The sequence below is a fragment of the Alosa pseudoharengus genome, unplaced genomic scaffold, assembly GCF_046254945.1.
Source record: "Alosa pseudoharengus isolate Yale_2024_CS ecotype anadromous, Long Island Sound unplaced genomic scaffold, YU_APseudo_1.1 YU_APseudo_1.1_scf_20, whole genome shotgun sequence".
Classification (NCBI taxonomy): Eukaryota; Metazoa; Chordata; class Actinopteri; order Clupeiformes; family Clupeidae; genus Alosa; species Alosa pseudoharengus.
Window position 1 is genome coordinate 32,977,618 of NW_027468664.1, and position 15,632 is coordinate 32,993,249.

Genomic DNA, 15,632 nt, shown 5'->3' on the forward strand with positions numbered 1-15,632 from the left:
CAACGATGCCTGGAATGCGTCAATAGAATAAGTTACTTTTTTATGTGTTGGATGGTGGGGGTACGCGAGCCGAGTCAGGATGTAGAAGGTGGTCCGCGGGGAAAAAAGTTTGGGAACCGCTGGATTAGATGAATGTGATCATTTATGTTTGGCCCTTTTTTGGGCCTGAAATCGCTGATACAACCTTTAAGGGGCACAACTGTGGAATCCGGGAATTGAACCCACAACTTTTCAGGCTACTGCATGCTAGCCCAGCTCCTTAGCCACTACACTACTACTGCATGCTAGCCCAGCTCCTTAGCCACTACACTACTACTGCATGCTAGCCCAGATCCTTAGCCACTACACTACTACTGCATGCTAGCCTAGCTCCTTAGCCACTACACTACTACTGCATGCTAGCCCAGCTCCTTAGCCACTACACTACTACTGCATGCTAGCCCAGCTCCTTAGCCACTACACTACTACTTCATGCTAGCCTAGTTCCACTACGCTACCACCGCCCCCACAGCAGTCATTTTGACATGAAATAGGAGGACATGAAATTGTTTGTATATTTTAACTTTTAAATGCATCAATTCGGGTGCACTTTCAAAGTAAATTCAGAGGTCAGACTTGCTTATTTTTATGGAAATATTTGTGCTGTAGCGTAAACTATTTTGCACTTCAGAATTATAACTATGCACACACAGGTGGAATAGTTATGGTGATATTGCAATAAGTTCACAACCACAAAACATATGCTACATTTCACAGTTCCGAAATGATCAAAAATGTGTGTACATTTCATCACTCCATGAAATTATGCAGAAGTGGTCACCTGTGTTATTCAGCTAGTTCATTTAAGATATTGGTCATTGTAATGGCCATCTTATCTAACTCTAGAGTAAAAGCCAAATAAGCTTAGTTCCCAAAAGGTTGGTGTTCCTTTAACAAATGTACAGTGACCAATTCAACGGATGTTTTCCATCAATGGCGGTTCACACACACTCACCATGTCTTGCAGTTGGTCTCTACACTCTCCCCAGGGCCGTACACACTCCCGCTAAACACACATGTGCAGTTGTCCGCAGACACACACATTCCCTTGTGGTCCTCATACTGGCCATCTGGACAATAGCAGCCGGTGCTGCACACTGCAGAACTCTGCATACACACAAAGTCATAACATTATATTTGTGTGTGTGTGTGCGCGCGCGCGTGTGTGTGTGTGGACAGTAGCAGCCGGTATTGCACACTTCACTGAAACTCTAAACACACAACACAAACCAAAGAATCGCGTAACAATGCTAATACAAATACTTACAATTACATGCATTACATGCATTATCTACATACATCCAAATAGCTAGGCTAAGCTGAGTAACTACTCCGTTTTAACATGAGAAAACATAGATAGACCATTCAAATCTGTAGAAATAGGTAGCAAATAATAACTAAATAATACAATATATTGTCAGTTTAGTGAATATGAAGATTTATATCAGTTATGTTACATACAGGTAAGTATGTGCATTTGGCAGATATTAGCATTTTATTTTGTGTGTGTGTGGTGTGTGTGCGCATGTGTGTGTGCGTGTGTGTGGGTGTGTGTGCGTGCGTGTATGTGTGTGTGTGTGTGATATACTTACAACTGGCTTGCTCAAGCTCTCACAAGTTTTCTGTGCAGTGTTAACGTGTAAATACGCACAGTGCACACACACTTTTTCCTCTTGGCAAACTGACAGAGAGCATGAAAAAGAATCAGCTTTATAGCCCATCTCCTCGTACAGTAACTCAAACTCAAAAATGCTGTGATAGTCAAGATAATTCACACAACAAACATTGTAACTGATCAGAGATCAGAGAGTGTTTTAAACAGCTTACCACAGGCCTCTGAACAGTTCAGCTTTCCATCTTTACAATTGCTGCAAAAAGATGAATTGCTACATAAAACTTCATTCATTCTCAAATGTACCCATAAATCTGCGTTCTAATCTTTTGTCTGGTGTCCATCACATGAAAGGCACTATGGCAGTCATTTTATGACCCTCCCACTCTCCAACGTATGTTCGGAATCTGCGGTCTCTGTGTTTTTAAAAATCTAGCAACAATTAGATTTACATTTATTAATTTAACAGACGCTTTCATCCAAAGCGACCTCCAGCAAGCGAATAACATTTAAGCTCCAGTGCAGAATATGTTCTAGTTATGACCTTGTGGAACTCTCTAGAACAGAGAGTTCTCTCTCCGCTCCTCTTCTGAGCCTGTGGTCACTGTCCACTTACCATGCCCTTCCATCAATGACGACTGGTCCTGGCGGCGCGGCGCCCCCTATGTGGTGACACTGGCACTGCGAGCGGGGGCTGCAGCTGCCGTGGTCATTCAGGTAGGTTCCCTCCCGGCAACCGCAGCCCTCCGCAGGCTCCGCCTCCAGCTCACAGGTAGGGTCGGGCCCCGCCAGCGAGCGGCAGGTGCGGTTGCACACCTGTGTTGCGTAGTCAAACCCCTGGTTGGTTGCACACGTCACCGCTGTGAGAGAGAGACAGAGAGACACAGATACACACACACACAAACACACAGGCAGACATACACACAAACACACACACACACACATGCATACACACACACACACACACACACACACATGCATACACACATTACAAAATCATCAATCTGATACAGTCATTAAAAGTCATCAGTAAAATCTCCTTCCAAGGTTTACAAGCACGCCTCCATAGCTCTACATACTGCATGCTTTTCCATACTGTGTGTGTACATGTGTGTGTGTGTGTGTGTTTGTACAGTATGCGTGCAGGCTTCAAGGAAGTTCCCGAATAACCAGATTTAAAAACAGTGCGTTTCTTTTGTGCAGCCAGATGCAAACCCAAGCATCAAGTGCCTGTAAAACCCATTTCCCGGTTCTCACTGAATAGCTGAAATCATTCAATCCATCAAGGAAACAGAGCACCAGTAATTCAGCCGCCCAATTCAAAAAGAATGTTACGCACTCCAGAACAAGAGGGAGGGTGTCAAATCTGATACCCTCACATTTAAACATTTCACAAAGTACTTCCTTGTTTTGACCTCCTTCCTGGTAGTTCTCCATATTGTGACATACAGCACGTCAGCACCACATTACCCATGTATGAAGCAGAATGTGGCCAAAACGGGAATCAAGTTCAAGCTACTTAGTGCCTAGAGGTATATTTACAGTATATGTCATGGTGATAAATATAAAATTGAATATAAATAAAATTGAATTGAAATCATGACATTCACATTTCTCTCTACAAACAACATTAATAATATTAACTATATTGAAAATATTAATTACTGTAGTACAAACAATACAAATTGTATTAAAACAGCACAGCAAAACATACAGTCCCAATAGTGATTGAATCATTTAAGAAATGTGTGTATCTGTGTTGAAAGTCGCTCTGTACTGAGTGTTATGGTTGTGTTGTGTACCAGGTGGACTCACTGCAGTAGAAAAGTATAGTATGAATGTGAAATATGTGTATGTATGTATGTATGGATGTTTGCATGTATGTAGTAGTATGTATGTATGTATGTATGTATGTATGTATGTGTATGTATATGTAGTATGTATGTATGTATTGTATGTACGTATGTACTGTATGTATGTATGTATGTATGCATGTAGTATGTATGTATGTATGTATGTATGTATATATTAGTATTAGTATGTGTATGTATTAGGGCTGTAACGATTTACGATTCGAAACCGAAATCGCGACATTCATATCCACGATACTGTGTCGCGGTGTGAAAAGGCAGAATCGCGACACACCCTTTCTAGTGTTTCACGCAGTGCTTTGCAGCTTATGCGGCCGCAAAAGCAACCCACAACTCCCGCTTTACTTATCGGTAGCCTACGTTGTCCAAAAACAAATAAATAAATAAATAATAATTTCATACCTCTCCTTGCTTTCATTGTAGACTATGTGTGCAACTTTACCAAACAGTATAGAAGTAAACCCCCTGTCCTAAAACTCATGCATTGAAGTTGACTGATCATCTCAATACCAACGTTTCCCAAAAGGGCCTGTTCCAAGGAGAACAAGTATTACCTTGAAACTTAAACACACATGGGGAAACTGAACAGTCCAATCAGTAGACTATGATAGGCTAAGCTATATGCTACTTTGTTTACAATATTTCCAGGCTTCAACCAGAAAGCTGAATTAAAGAGGTAGAGTTGTAATAAAAAATATTAGGCCTAGGCTATAGGCTAATCTGCATAAAGTGTGTGACCGTGGGTCAAAAATCGTGATACAAACCGAATCGTGAGGTTGGTGTATCGTTACAGCCCTAGTATGTATTAGTATGTATGGTATGTATGTATGTATGTATGTATATAGTATTAGTATGTGTATGTATTAGTATGTATGTATGTATTGTATGTACGTATGTATGGTATGTATGTTATGTATGGTATGTATGTATTGTATGTATGCATGTATGTATTGTATGTATGTATGCATGTATTGTATGTATTGTATGTATGTATCTGTATGTGTGGTGTCCCAGGTGGACTCACTGCAGTTGGCTGCTGCTCTCCAGTCTCCCACAGAGGCCCCAACAGAAGCACAGGCTTTGGCGTAGTTGCCGAGGGCGACGCACAGACACGACTGAAGCCCCGACTGGCAGTGGCATGTTTTACTGAGGCAGGCCTAAAAACAGAACAACATAATATGATTAAAATATTTACATTGATTATACATAAAACTTTATTAAAAAAACGTCTGGCCTTCTCACCGTTCAGTCAGTGATCATTCTTAAAAATACTACATTTTCCAGATTTTAATGTCTGACGTACGTACCTGATAATAGTGGTCGTAGGGAACATGACGGTGTGTACCTGATACTAGTGGTCATAGGGAACCTGATACTAGTGGTCATAGGGAACCTGATACTAGCGGTCATAGGGAACCTGATAATAGCGGTCGTAGGGAACCTGATTATAGCGGTTGAAGGGAACATGACGGTGTGTACCTGATAATAGCGGTCGTAGGGAACATGACGGTGTGTACCTGATAATAGCGGTCGTAGGGAACATGACGGTGCGTACCTAATAATAGTGGTCGTATGGAACATGACGGTGCGTACCTGATAATAGTGGTCGTATGGAACATGACTGTGTGTACCTGATAATAGTGGTCGTATGGAACATGACTGTGGCAGAAGCTAAATATCCCATGAGGATCCCTCAGCTGGTTGCAGTGCTCATCAGCAAATATTTCTGCAGAAAAACACACCAATTGAAACATGAAATAGAATTGAACGGATTAGGCACTACAGCCCATGCTGATGCAGATGTGAATAGAATAGAGTACAGTAGAGTACAGTAGCACAGTACATTAGAAGAGATATCATAGAATTGAATGGAGTAGGCACTGCAGCCCATGCTGATGCAGATGTGAATAGAATAGAATACAGTAGAGTAGAATAGAATATAATAGAATAGAGTAGAGTACAATATAATAGAATTGAATGGAGTAGGCACTGCAGCCCATGTTGATGCAGATGTGAATAAAATAGATTAGAGTAGACAGTATAGTAGAGTACAAGGATACAAGGAAGTTTATTGTCACATGCATATAGTTACTGGAAGTAAGAAATGCAGTGAAATTATGTCTGGTGTCAGCCTATTTGTGCATTTATGGGGGGGGGGGGGGTAAAAAGTGCAGTAGAAGCGGGGTTTAGTAGATAAAGTGGCAAGGGCTGCATAAGAAAGGTGGGGGAGGATTGGGATTGGGGGGGGGGGCACCAACAAGGAGCACCCAAGAGCAACAGGGGCAAGGAAAAACTCCCTTACCAAGGAAGAAACCTTGGGCAGATCCACGGCTCAAGGGGCTAACCTAACTGCCAGGGGTCTTGGTGTGTGTGTTGGGGGGATGACAGGGGAGATGGGATAGTGTGCTGTGTATGTGGGGAGAGGGCAGTGTGCAATATGTGTGTTGGAGAATTGGAGAAGCTTCCTCATGAGACAATGTGCTGTGTATTGGGGGGGGGGGGGGCAGTGTACTGCAAGTATGGTGAAGGGACTTACTATTGCAAGCAGAGTACTGTATGTATGATGTATGTGAGTGATGACAGTGAAGATGTGTGTGTGGGCGGGAGGGGAGTGGAGCAGTGACTGTGTGTGTAGTGTGTGTGTGGGTAGGTGGGGGCAGTGTGCTGTAAGTATGTAGAGGATGTGTGTTGGAGAAGATCCTGAAGACAAGTAGAGTAGAGTAGAATAGAGTAGAATATAGGAGAGGAGAGTAGAGTAGAGTAGAGTAGAGTAGAGTAGAGTAGAATAGAGTAGAGTAGAGTAGAGTAGAATAGAGTAGAATATAGTAGAGTAGAGTAGAGTAGAGTAGAATAGAGTAGAATATAGTAGAGTAGAGTAGAGTAGAATAGAGTAGAATATAGTAGAGTAGAATAGAGTAGAGTAGAGTAGAATATAGTAGAGTAGAGTAGAGTAGAGTAGAGGAGAGTAGAATAGAGTAGAGTAGAGTAGAGTAGAGTAGAGTAGAGTAGAATAGAGTAGAGTAGAGTAGAGTAGAATATAGTAGAGTAGAGTAGAGTAGAGTAGAATATAGTAGAGGAGAGTAGAGTAGAGTAGAGTAGAGTAGAATAGAGTAGAGTAGAGTAGAGTAGAATATAGTAGAGGAGAGTAGAGTAGGTACCGCTGTCCATGTTAATGCAGAGGGGGTTGATGTTGGGCTCACAGCTCTCTAGGGACCAGGAGAGGGCAAAGGGCTCCGCAGAGTTCTCCACTATGCCACTGCTGGTGGTGAAGTCATCCCCTGAGTCCCCGTTAAAGTTCCCACAAAGGCCTGACACACACACGCACACACGCACACACACACAAAGCACTGAAGATCACTGACAAGGACAGGATTAGGCGTAACTAAGTTATCCCACTCGTGCTTTGCTATAGACACACACATTTATTGGGCACCCCAACAAGAGAACAACAAGATAAACAACAAGAGGAGGGCATGGTAAGTTATGATAATGATTACCATAGCAACAACAAGAGGAGGAGATTGTAAGTTATGATAATGATTACCATAGCAACAACAAGAGGAGGGCATTGTAAGTTATGATAATGATTACCATAGCAACAACAAGAGGAGGGCATTGTAAGTTATGATAATGATTACCATAGCAACTGCTGTACTTGTATCAACAATTACATAAGTCTGCAAATTATGGTAATTATTTACCTGTGGTGGTTCCATTTTGCTCTTTAGGCAAGGACACGTAGACCTGGATCTCAGGGGCCATTTGCACCTGTATGCTGAGGCCTGAGAGGGCCAGGACCTGAACAAACATGGAGGACTGCCAGAAAACGGAGACGAACGCTGAAAAACACACAAGCATTCAGGTGAGTTCAGACAGCACTACTCCTAGTGAAAAACATTACGCTATATATACATTAGGGCTGTAAATCGATTAAAAAAAATAATCTAATTAATTACATACTCTGTGATTAATTAATCTAAATTAATCGCATATATATTTTTTGCTGTGAAAGTATTTTACATATTTAAATTCAAATGAATCATTGAATAATCAGAATTAGTGACATTAAAGTTCAAAAACTCTTTTATTATTATTTTCACTGTTCAAATAATTGCCATAATAATCTATGATATGACCTAATATGCTGAGGAAATAAATTCAAAAGTGCTTCGGGAAGAAGTTTTTTTTTCACATACAAGGCATTTCAGGCCACAGATATAACCTAGGGGACACAATGAAAATAAATTAACACTCCCCTCAATGTCAACACATTTCTTTGCATTGATGTGCGACTATAGAGTTGATGAACTCCGGTGATATGCAAATTCCTTGCTGCAGACATTGCAGAGGACTTTATTTTCAACACTTTATTTTTTATGAACACCATCAGGCCGTTTTTTAAAGAGTAAATGTTCCAATCAATGATCCAGGCAGCACGTTTTCTTCTCTCCTTCATTTTACGGTCTAATTTTTACTGACTAGAACGGCTCGGGGTCAAAGGTCATACGGAATCGATTAATCTGCACGGTTTTAATCTGCTCAGTTATTTTTTCTCAAATTAATTAATTGAAATTAATCAGTTATTTTGACAGCCCTAATATACATTATACTATATATACATTACATTATATAGGTACAAGCTGCGTGAGCTCAAAAACATTACGCTATATAGGTACAAGCTGCATGAGCTCAAAAACATTACGCTATATATACATTACGCTATATATACATTACACTATATAGGTACAAGCTGCATGAGCTCAAAAACATTACGCTATATATACATTACGCTATATATACAGTTACAAGCTGCGTGAGCTCAAAAACATTACGCTATATAGGAGGCTACAAGCTGCATGAGCTCAAAAACATTACGCTATATAGATCACTGATTCTTGAGATAAGGGACAAAAGTACTTTTGAAAAGTGACAAACAAAAAATCGATACTATATTAATTTGAATTGGATATCATCAGAAACATAGATCTCATCATCTAAAGGAACAGGTATTTTATTAACCACTTTTTATAAAAATTGACATTTACTGACTTAGTAACTTGTCATTTGTCAACTCCGTCTGACACATGAAAATATGTTTTTTTTTAAACAGAAACAGACATCCCTTCTCCTAGCCTAGTCGCCTGCTGTAGTTTTGCTGGTCACCTTGCTATTTTATAGTTGTATCAGGTAGCTTAGTTGACTTTACATTCTCCTATGTGGGCCTGACACTTCAGCCATTTGGAACAGAAGAACACACCAGAATAGGCCTGCTTAGTAAGCAGGATTTGATGGCTGCATTGCAATTCAATGCGGAAGTAATCCAAGTATTCAGAATACGTTACTCAGATTGAATACGTTACAAAATACATATTTGGGCATGTATTCTGTAACAGAATACTTTTTGAAAGTATCCTTCCCAACACTGCCTACATCTTATGAGTCCCATGCGCTTTCCCACCAGTGGAGCTAGTTGGCTAGTTGATCAAACTTTTGCCAATTTAAAAAAAAAGCTAAACTCCCATCTTCTTTGTTTTCAAGTAGCAAGAAATTCACGTGGAACCGTCGCAACTCTGTCATCATTATGTTAAGCCCGCCCACCGACTCTGCACACGATATGATTGGCCTGATCGAAGTTTGATTTTACCAGCTTTTACAAGCCAGCAAATTACATTTGCTGCTGCTAGGGTACGTATAGATTTCTAGGCTACCCTCCTCCCATATTTAGGGTGAAAATTGGCAGTAGGACCACAAGAATGCAAAAACTCAACTTTCACATCTTGGTGTTCTATATCTACATCAATGGACTTTCCTAACCACCAGTGATCATCATACACCACTGCCAGCCAATCCCCTGTCTCAATACTGTTGATAGTTATATCAACAGTAGCACCCCCAGGATCTTTCAATGGCTCCTCTTCCATTTCTTCCACCAAATCTTACATTTCATCGACCGAATCCCCTGCTTCTGCCAACTCGTCCTCCATCTCCTGCATCAACATGGCCAATGGACGGCTCTTCCTGGCCCTTGCATCAGTCTGCTGCTCCTCTGAGCAGTCTCTTATACAAAGAGTAGCTGGGGGAAAGCATTGGCAATCCAATGGCTCACTGCAAGAGCATGATAGTTGTCTGTACCTAACACCAAACTGGCGAAGCCTATGAAGAAGCCAATACTTCTTTAGAACCTTGCCTGATACACTGCAAAAAATCAACTCTAACCAAGTGCTATTAATCGTATAATAAGATCAAAAAATCTATTTGGTATTGTTTTTCTAGCATGAAAAAACTTACCTAGCGCTCTCTTGAAAGATCATTTTGACTTAATTTAAGAAGACTTTGACTTATTTTAAGGAATCTTATCAAGACAAATTTACTTAACCCACTGGAAGAAAAATGTGCTTATTTTCAGGATGAGATGTCTTAAAATAAATCAAACATTTCTTAAATTAGGTCAAATGATTTCATGAGAAAGTGCTAGGTAAGTCTCTTTATACTGAAAACTAGTTTTATCTTGATATAAGATTAATAATCTTGGTTTGATTTTATTAGATACGCAGTTTTTGCAGTGTAATGCCAGTTGTCTGTGACCTGATTTATAATTCCTTCTCAGCTCTTGTGGAAAAGAAGCTATCTCCTAATGTTGGGAGTTCCGATGTTGGCTTCCCGTTATCATCCTCTCTGTTTCTGTTCATGGAGAATCTACAATCATTCTTTTAGTTTGACATTTGACTTGCTGCTACCTTTATAGTGTAATATTTTTGAGCTGCATGAGCTCAAAAAACATTACGCTATATAGGTACAAGCTGCATGAGCTCAAAAACATTACGCTACATTACGCTATATATATATTATGCTATATATACATTACGCTATATAGGTACAAGCTGCATGAGCTCAAAAACATTACTATACATTACGCTATATATACATTACGCTATATAGGTACAAGCTGCGTGAGCTCAAAAACATTACGCTATATATACATTACGCTATATAGGTACAAGCTGCACGAGCTCTGTAAAGTGTGTTGATACATATTCATATGGTATGGCGCTAAATAAAGCTGAATTGGATTGGCCTCAGCCGTGGCGCAACTGGCTGGGGCACCTGCACCATACGCTGGTGACCCAGGTTCGATTCCCACCCCGTGGTCCTTTCCGGATCCCAACCCGACTCTTTCTCCCCCTCACTTCCTGTCATTCTCTACCATCCTGTCAATTAAAGGCATAAAAGGCCAAAAAAATAAATACAAATAAATTAAGCTGAATTGGATTATATTACATGTGAAGGTGTCCCCTACCGGTTTGATGCAGCTCTCTGATTTCTTCATTCTGAAACATCACCCTTGAGTGGGTGAAGACGTAGCTCTCCTGATCAACACAAACAAAAGGGGATTTAGTGTTTAAATTAATTAATTTGTGAGGTAGGGTTAGGGTTCCAATATAGTGCTTGATAAATTACCTATAAATGCCCTATAAATGCCTTCTATGTGGACAGAGAAGTCCCTTTACGTTATCATTATGAAAGAGTTAAGTGTGAGTGGAATAATGTGGTCCATCCAAGGCTTTGTAACTGGGACTTATCACACCAAGAACGATAACGATACAACAATAACGATACACTGAACAACGATAGGGGGGCAGCCATGGCCTACTGGTTAGGGCTTCGGGCTTGTAACCGAGGGGTTGCCGGTTCGATCCCCAACCAGTAGGAAAAATGTGGGCGGGGGAAGTGGTTCAGCACTGATCTCCCATGCCCACATCCACGGCTGAAGTGCCCTTGAGCAAGGCACCTAACCCCTCACTGCTCCCTGAGCGCCGCTGTAGCACTTGAGCAAGGCACCTAACCTCAATTGTCTCCGAGCGCCGATGTAGCAGGCAGCTCACTGCGCCGGGATTAGTGTGTGCTTCACCTCACTGTGTGTTCACTGTGTGCTGAGTGTGTTTCACTAATTCACGGATTGGGATAAATGCAGAGACCAAATTTCCATCTATCTATCTATCTATCTGAATGTGATGCCTAAAATTTGATGGGTTCTGATTGGCTATTATTATTATTATTGGCTATCTATTAGCTTTTTTTTTTTTTTTTTTATATTTGTTTGGGCTTTTTATGCCTTTAATTTGATAGGACAGTGGAGAATGACAGGAAGTGAGTGGGAGAGAGAGTCGGGGTGGGATCCGGAAAGGACCATGGGGCGGGAATCGAACCCGGGTTGCCGGCGTACGGTGCAGGTGCCCCAGCCAGTTGCGCCACAGCTGGGGCCGGCTATTAGCTTTTTATCATTCTCAAAATCGCTCTGAAAGTGATCCCCAATGATATTGTTCTTCATGTTGTTATCGTTATAGTTTATGTGTGAACGTCGTCATTCATATTAACGAGAATGACGTTTGTTTATAGTTATCGTTGTCGGTATCGTTCTTGGTGTGAATGGGCCTTTAAACAGAATCTGGATGTGAAAGTAGCACAAGAGATGATTAGAGTGTGAGGAACGCTCCATCCTTGTAGCAGTACATAGCGATGAAACAGAGAGAAGCATATCTCTCTCCTGACTTACGTGGTAAATCTTCAACTCCACTCTCTGCAGTCTGATGGCTCTCTCAGAAAAGTGAGCGGTAAGCGTCCAGTTCAACCCCTGTACACCACAGAAGAAACAAATTCACTCTCAAATCAGGCAAAGTACAACATAAAAACATAATTTCTACTTTCAGTTGTCCCTGTAGCTTTTCATTCCATACATTTGTATCAAGAAGGTATTTACTGTTACAACATTTACTGTGTAAATTGCCCCTTGAGAATAAATTGTGTTTTGAATTGAATTAAATTGAAGTGAATTTAATTGAATATTCGGTAATGGTTAACCGTGATGTAGTCGCCTCAGCTAACATTAGTTAGAATAGATCATATTAAATGTTAGCCAATGTTCAACTCATGCTTCCTATTTACTGTCAAATTAGGCCTTGAATCTTGACCAAAGAGATTGTAGCACCTTAATAAAATGAGTATTCTAGTCAGTCACCTGTGCTGCCACGTAAGAGCATTTGCCTGGCAGTCTTAAGTGTTTGCCATCGAAAGACGTCACAAACTGGGACTCAACGGAGCATTTCTTAGGACAGATGTCTTCAGAACACCGCCACTTTCCAGACACACACTCACTGGCAGGGAGAGACAGACGAGAGAGAGAGAGTGGGAGAGAGAGAGAGAGAGCAAGACAGAGAGAGAGAGACAGAGAGAGAGAGATTAAGAATTGACTAGCTAGGATATTGTGAACTTCATTTACAATGTCCTTTCTTACTAACATGTCGTTAACACATCTTTCCTGTTCTCGCAGAGTTGGTGGTTAAGTCTAGAGTGGGTTCTTAGTAAGAATCAGGCTAAATAATTACTGCTGGCTATATCCATTAGTTCCTTACCATGTCTGGGATTGCGTTTCTGTATTTTACATTAATTCCTTACCAGGTGTGCATGGATGTGGTGGAGTAGTGGTAAAGTCACCGACTGACCATTAAAGCTGCAGTTGGCAAGTATGACAGATTGAGGGGAATTTTGAATGTTTACAACTCTTATGCCCCTCCCCCACTACCACCGAACACCCTCTCATCGAGTTTGTGCTCGTCAGTGCGCACCAGACTGCACCAGACTGTGATTGACAGTCAGATCTCACACAGCCCTGCTCTGATTGGACCAGAAGAACCGGGAGCTGTGGATTTTTGCAAAACAAATAACAGGCTCTAGGTGGAGGTAAAAGTGTGTTTTTTCCTAAAACCGGCTGATTTATGTTGTTCTGTCGGAGCATAGTGATGGTTTCAGTGAATATGATCAAAAAAATCTTGCCAACTGCAGCTTCAATCAACCTTGGTTCGATTTCCGCTGATGCAAGTCTGTGTTGCTTTAGATAAAATGGTTTGCTAAATATCAGACAACTTTAACTTAACAGGTCGGGCATTTAGTTTCTGTACTCAACATTAGTTCCTCACCATGTCTGGTATTTGGTTCCTGTACTCAACATTAGTTCCCTCTTAGGACATTAGGTCCTCACCATGTCTGGTATTTGGTACATGTACTCTACATTAGTTCCTAATAATGTCTGGTATTTGGTTCATGTACTTTACAGTATTTCCTCACCATGTCTGGCATTTGGTTGCTTAAGTAGTTCCTCACCATGTCTGGTACGTATATGGTTCCAGTACTCTACATTAGTTCCTCACCATGTCTGGCACTTGGTTCCTCTGTGGGTTCCTGGTGGGTAGCTGCTGCCGCCGTACACACAGGGACACTCAGCCACACTCATACAATCGTGGCCCTCGGCACGGTCATTCAGTACCTTACCTGAACACAAAAAACACTATCAATAAAACCTCAAACACACACACATAGTACGGTCATTTAGTACCGTACCTGAAGACAACACACAGCACTGTCATTTAATACCTCACCTGTTGTCAACACCCCATACAATGGATATGTTATAACGTCTTAAATGCAAAATATTTATGCAAAAACTAATGGAACTTAACGTTAGCGCTGTCTGTTAACATAGTCTTATCTAAAGTTACTGTTTATGCACACTAATCTCTTGGTAACATTTACAGGCAATGGATTAATGGATGAATGAATAATCAATATCCAGCAAAATAAATTATCAATTATTAATAATAAAGAAAATGTCCCTCAGCAGATCATTGTAGAGTTAATGTAAAACTATAGTGAAACAGAGGTATGCTCTAAGGGCCTCTCAGATGACAACATCAGCTGGGTCTAAAGGTCATGACCTCTGACCTTGTGGGCACACACAGGTGCTGGTCACTTCCTGGTCGCCCGCTCGGGAGGTGGGGTTGGAGCAGGTGGGGGTAAAGGCGTTTCCCTGCTCCTGATAGGTCAGCTCTCCTGGGCAGTCCGGGGCGGCTGGAGGTGACAGGAGAACGAGATGAATGGCTCACGTGCTATGTATCTGTGTGTGTGTGTGTGTGTGTGTGTGTGTGTATCTGTGTGTGTGTGTGTGTGTGTGTGTGTGTGTGTGTGTGTGTGTATCTGTGTGTGTGTGTGTGTGTGTGTGTGTGTGTGTGTGTATCTGTGTGTGTGTGTGTATCTGTGTGTGTGTATCTGTGTGTGTGTGTGTGTGTGTGTGTGTGTGTGTGTGTGTGTGTGTGTGCGTGTGTGTGAGTGTGTGTGTGTGTATCTGAATATACATTAAATATGTTTTTCTTTATTCTCCATGATCCCTTCTTTTTGAAAACACCAATTTGACTTGTCTTATGCAAATCTTTCTTTTTTATTTTCCACCCTGAACATGGGCAAAATGCCCCATTGACATCAATATGTTTTATATAGAGTCACCACACTGCCACCTGTGGGAGTAACCTGTTGTAGCTCTATACAAAACATATTGATGTCAATGGTGCATTTTGCCCATGTTCAGGGTGGAAAGTGAAAAAGAAAGATTTGCATAAGACAAGTCAAATTGGTGTTTTTAAAAAGAAAAGATCATGGAGAATAAAGAAAAAAATATTTAAAAAATCTTTGTATATTCCCACAAGGTGTTTGGGTGCTCTGAAAATGAGAACCAAAAGTATTTTTTAGACTTGTAAGGTCTGCTGTTCAGACCCTGAAGGAATTTATTTTCTGTTCATTGTTTTTTGTGAGAGTGTTTCTACTTATCTCAGTAAGGAAAATAAATCAAGAGCCTATGTTGAGTACAAATATGTCTTCTGAAGGCTTAAACAGAGCCCAGCCAAAAACTCCAATAAAATTTGTATCAACTTTGAGGGACAGCTATGACCATGCAGGATTATCCAGACCAAATGTGACGATTTTGCTACATACTATTCCTATTTATGTACCAGCATGCAAAATTTGAGCCTCCTACATGGTTTAGTTCTTGCGCTGTGGGCTTGTGAACTTTGACAAAAAAAGAGGCCGAACAAAATCGACACCCCCCTCCCCCTGTGAAACTGGCTGTATCTTGGAAAGTATTGATCTTACATAAAAGTAATTTTACAGTGTGTCTCCTGGGTAACATAGGTACACCTGGTAATTTTTTCAGAATTTTTTGAGACCTAAGTGCGTGGGCCCTGGTTGAATTGACGTGGAATGACCCGGTACATAATGACCTC

General features: G+C 41.0%; 1 protein-coding gene across 1 annotated transcript in view; it reads right to left on the reverse strand.

The window, feature by feature from the left end:
- The window catches only part of LOC143136511 (uncharacterized), a 47,973-nt gene that overhangs the window by 27,757 nt on the left and 4,584 nt on the right, over positions 1-15,632 (reverse strand). The window contains exons 8-18 of the mRNA XM_076297231.1: positions 14,299-14,424; positions 13,728-13,848; positions 12,539-12,674; positions 12,077-12,154; positions 10,820-10,889; positions 7,224-7,361; positions 6,681-6,830; positions 5,154-5,248; positions 4,547-4,679; positions 2,268-2,511; positions 995-1,129 (exon numbers count right to left, since the gene is read on the reverse strand). Of these exons, the coding sequence (XP_076153346.1) occupies positions 995-1,129; positions 2,268-2,511; positions 4,547-4,679; positions 5,154-5,248; positions 6,681-6,830; positions 7,224-7,361; positions 10,820-10,889; positions 12,077-12,154; positions 12,539-12,674; positions 13,728-13,848; positions 14,299-14,424 (1,426 nt within the window). The remainder of the gene's footprint in view (positions 1-994; positions 1,130-2,267; positions 2,512-4,546; positions 4,680-5,153; positions 5,249-6,680; positions 6,831-7,223; positions 7,362-10,819; positions 10,890-12,076; positions 12,155-12,538; positions 12,675-13,727; positions 13,849-14,298; positions 14,425-15,632) is intronic.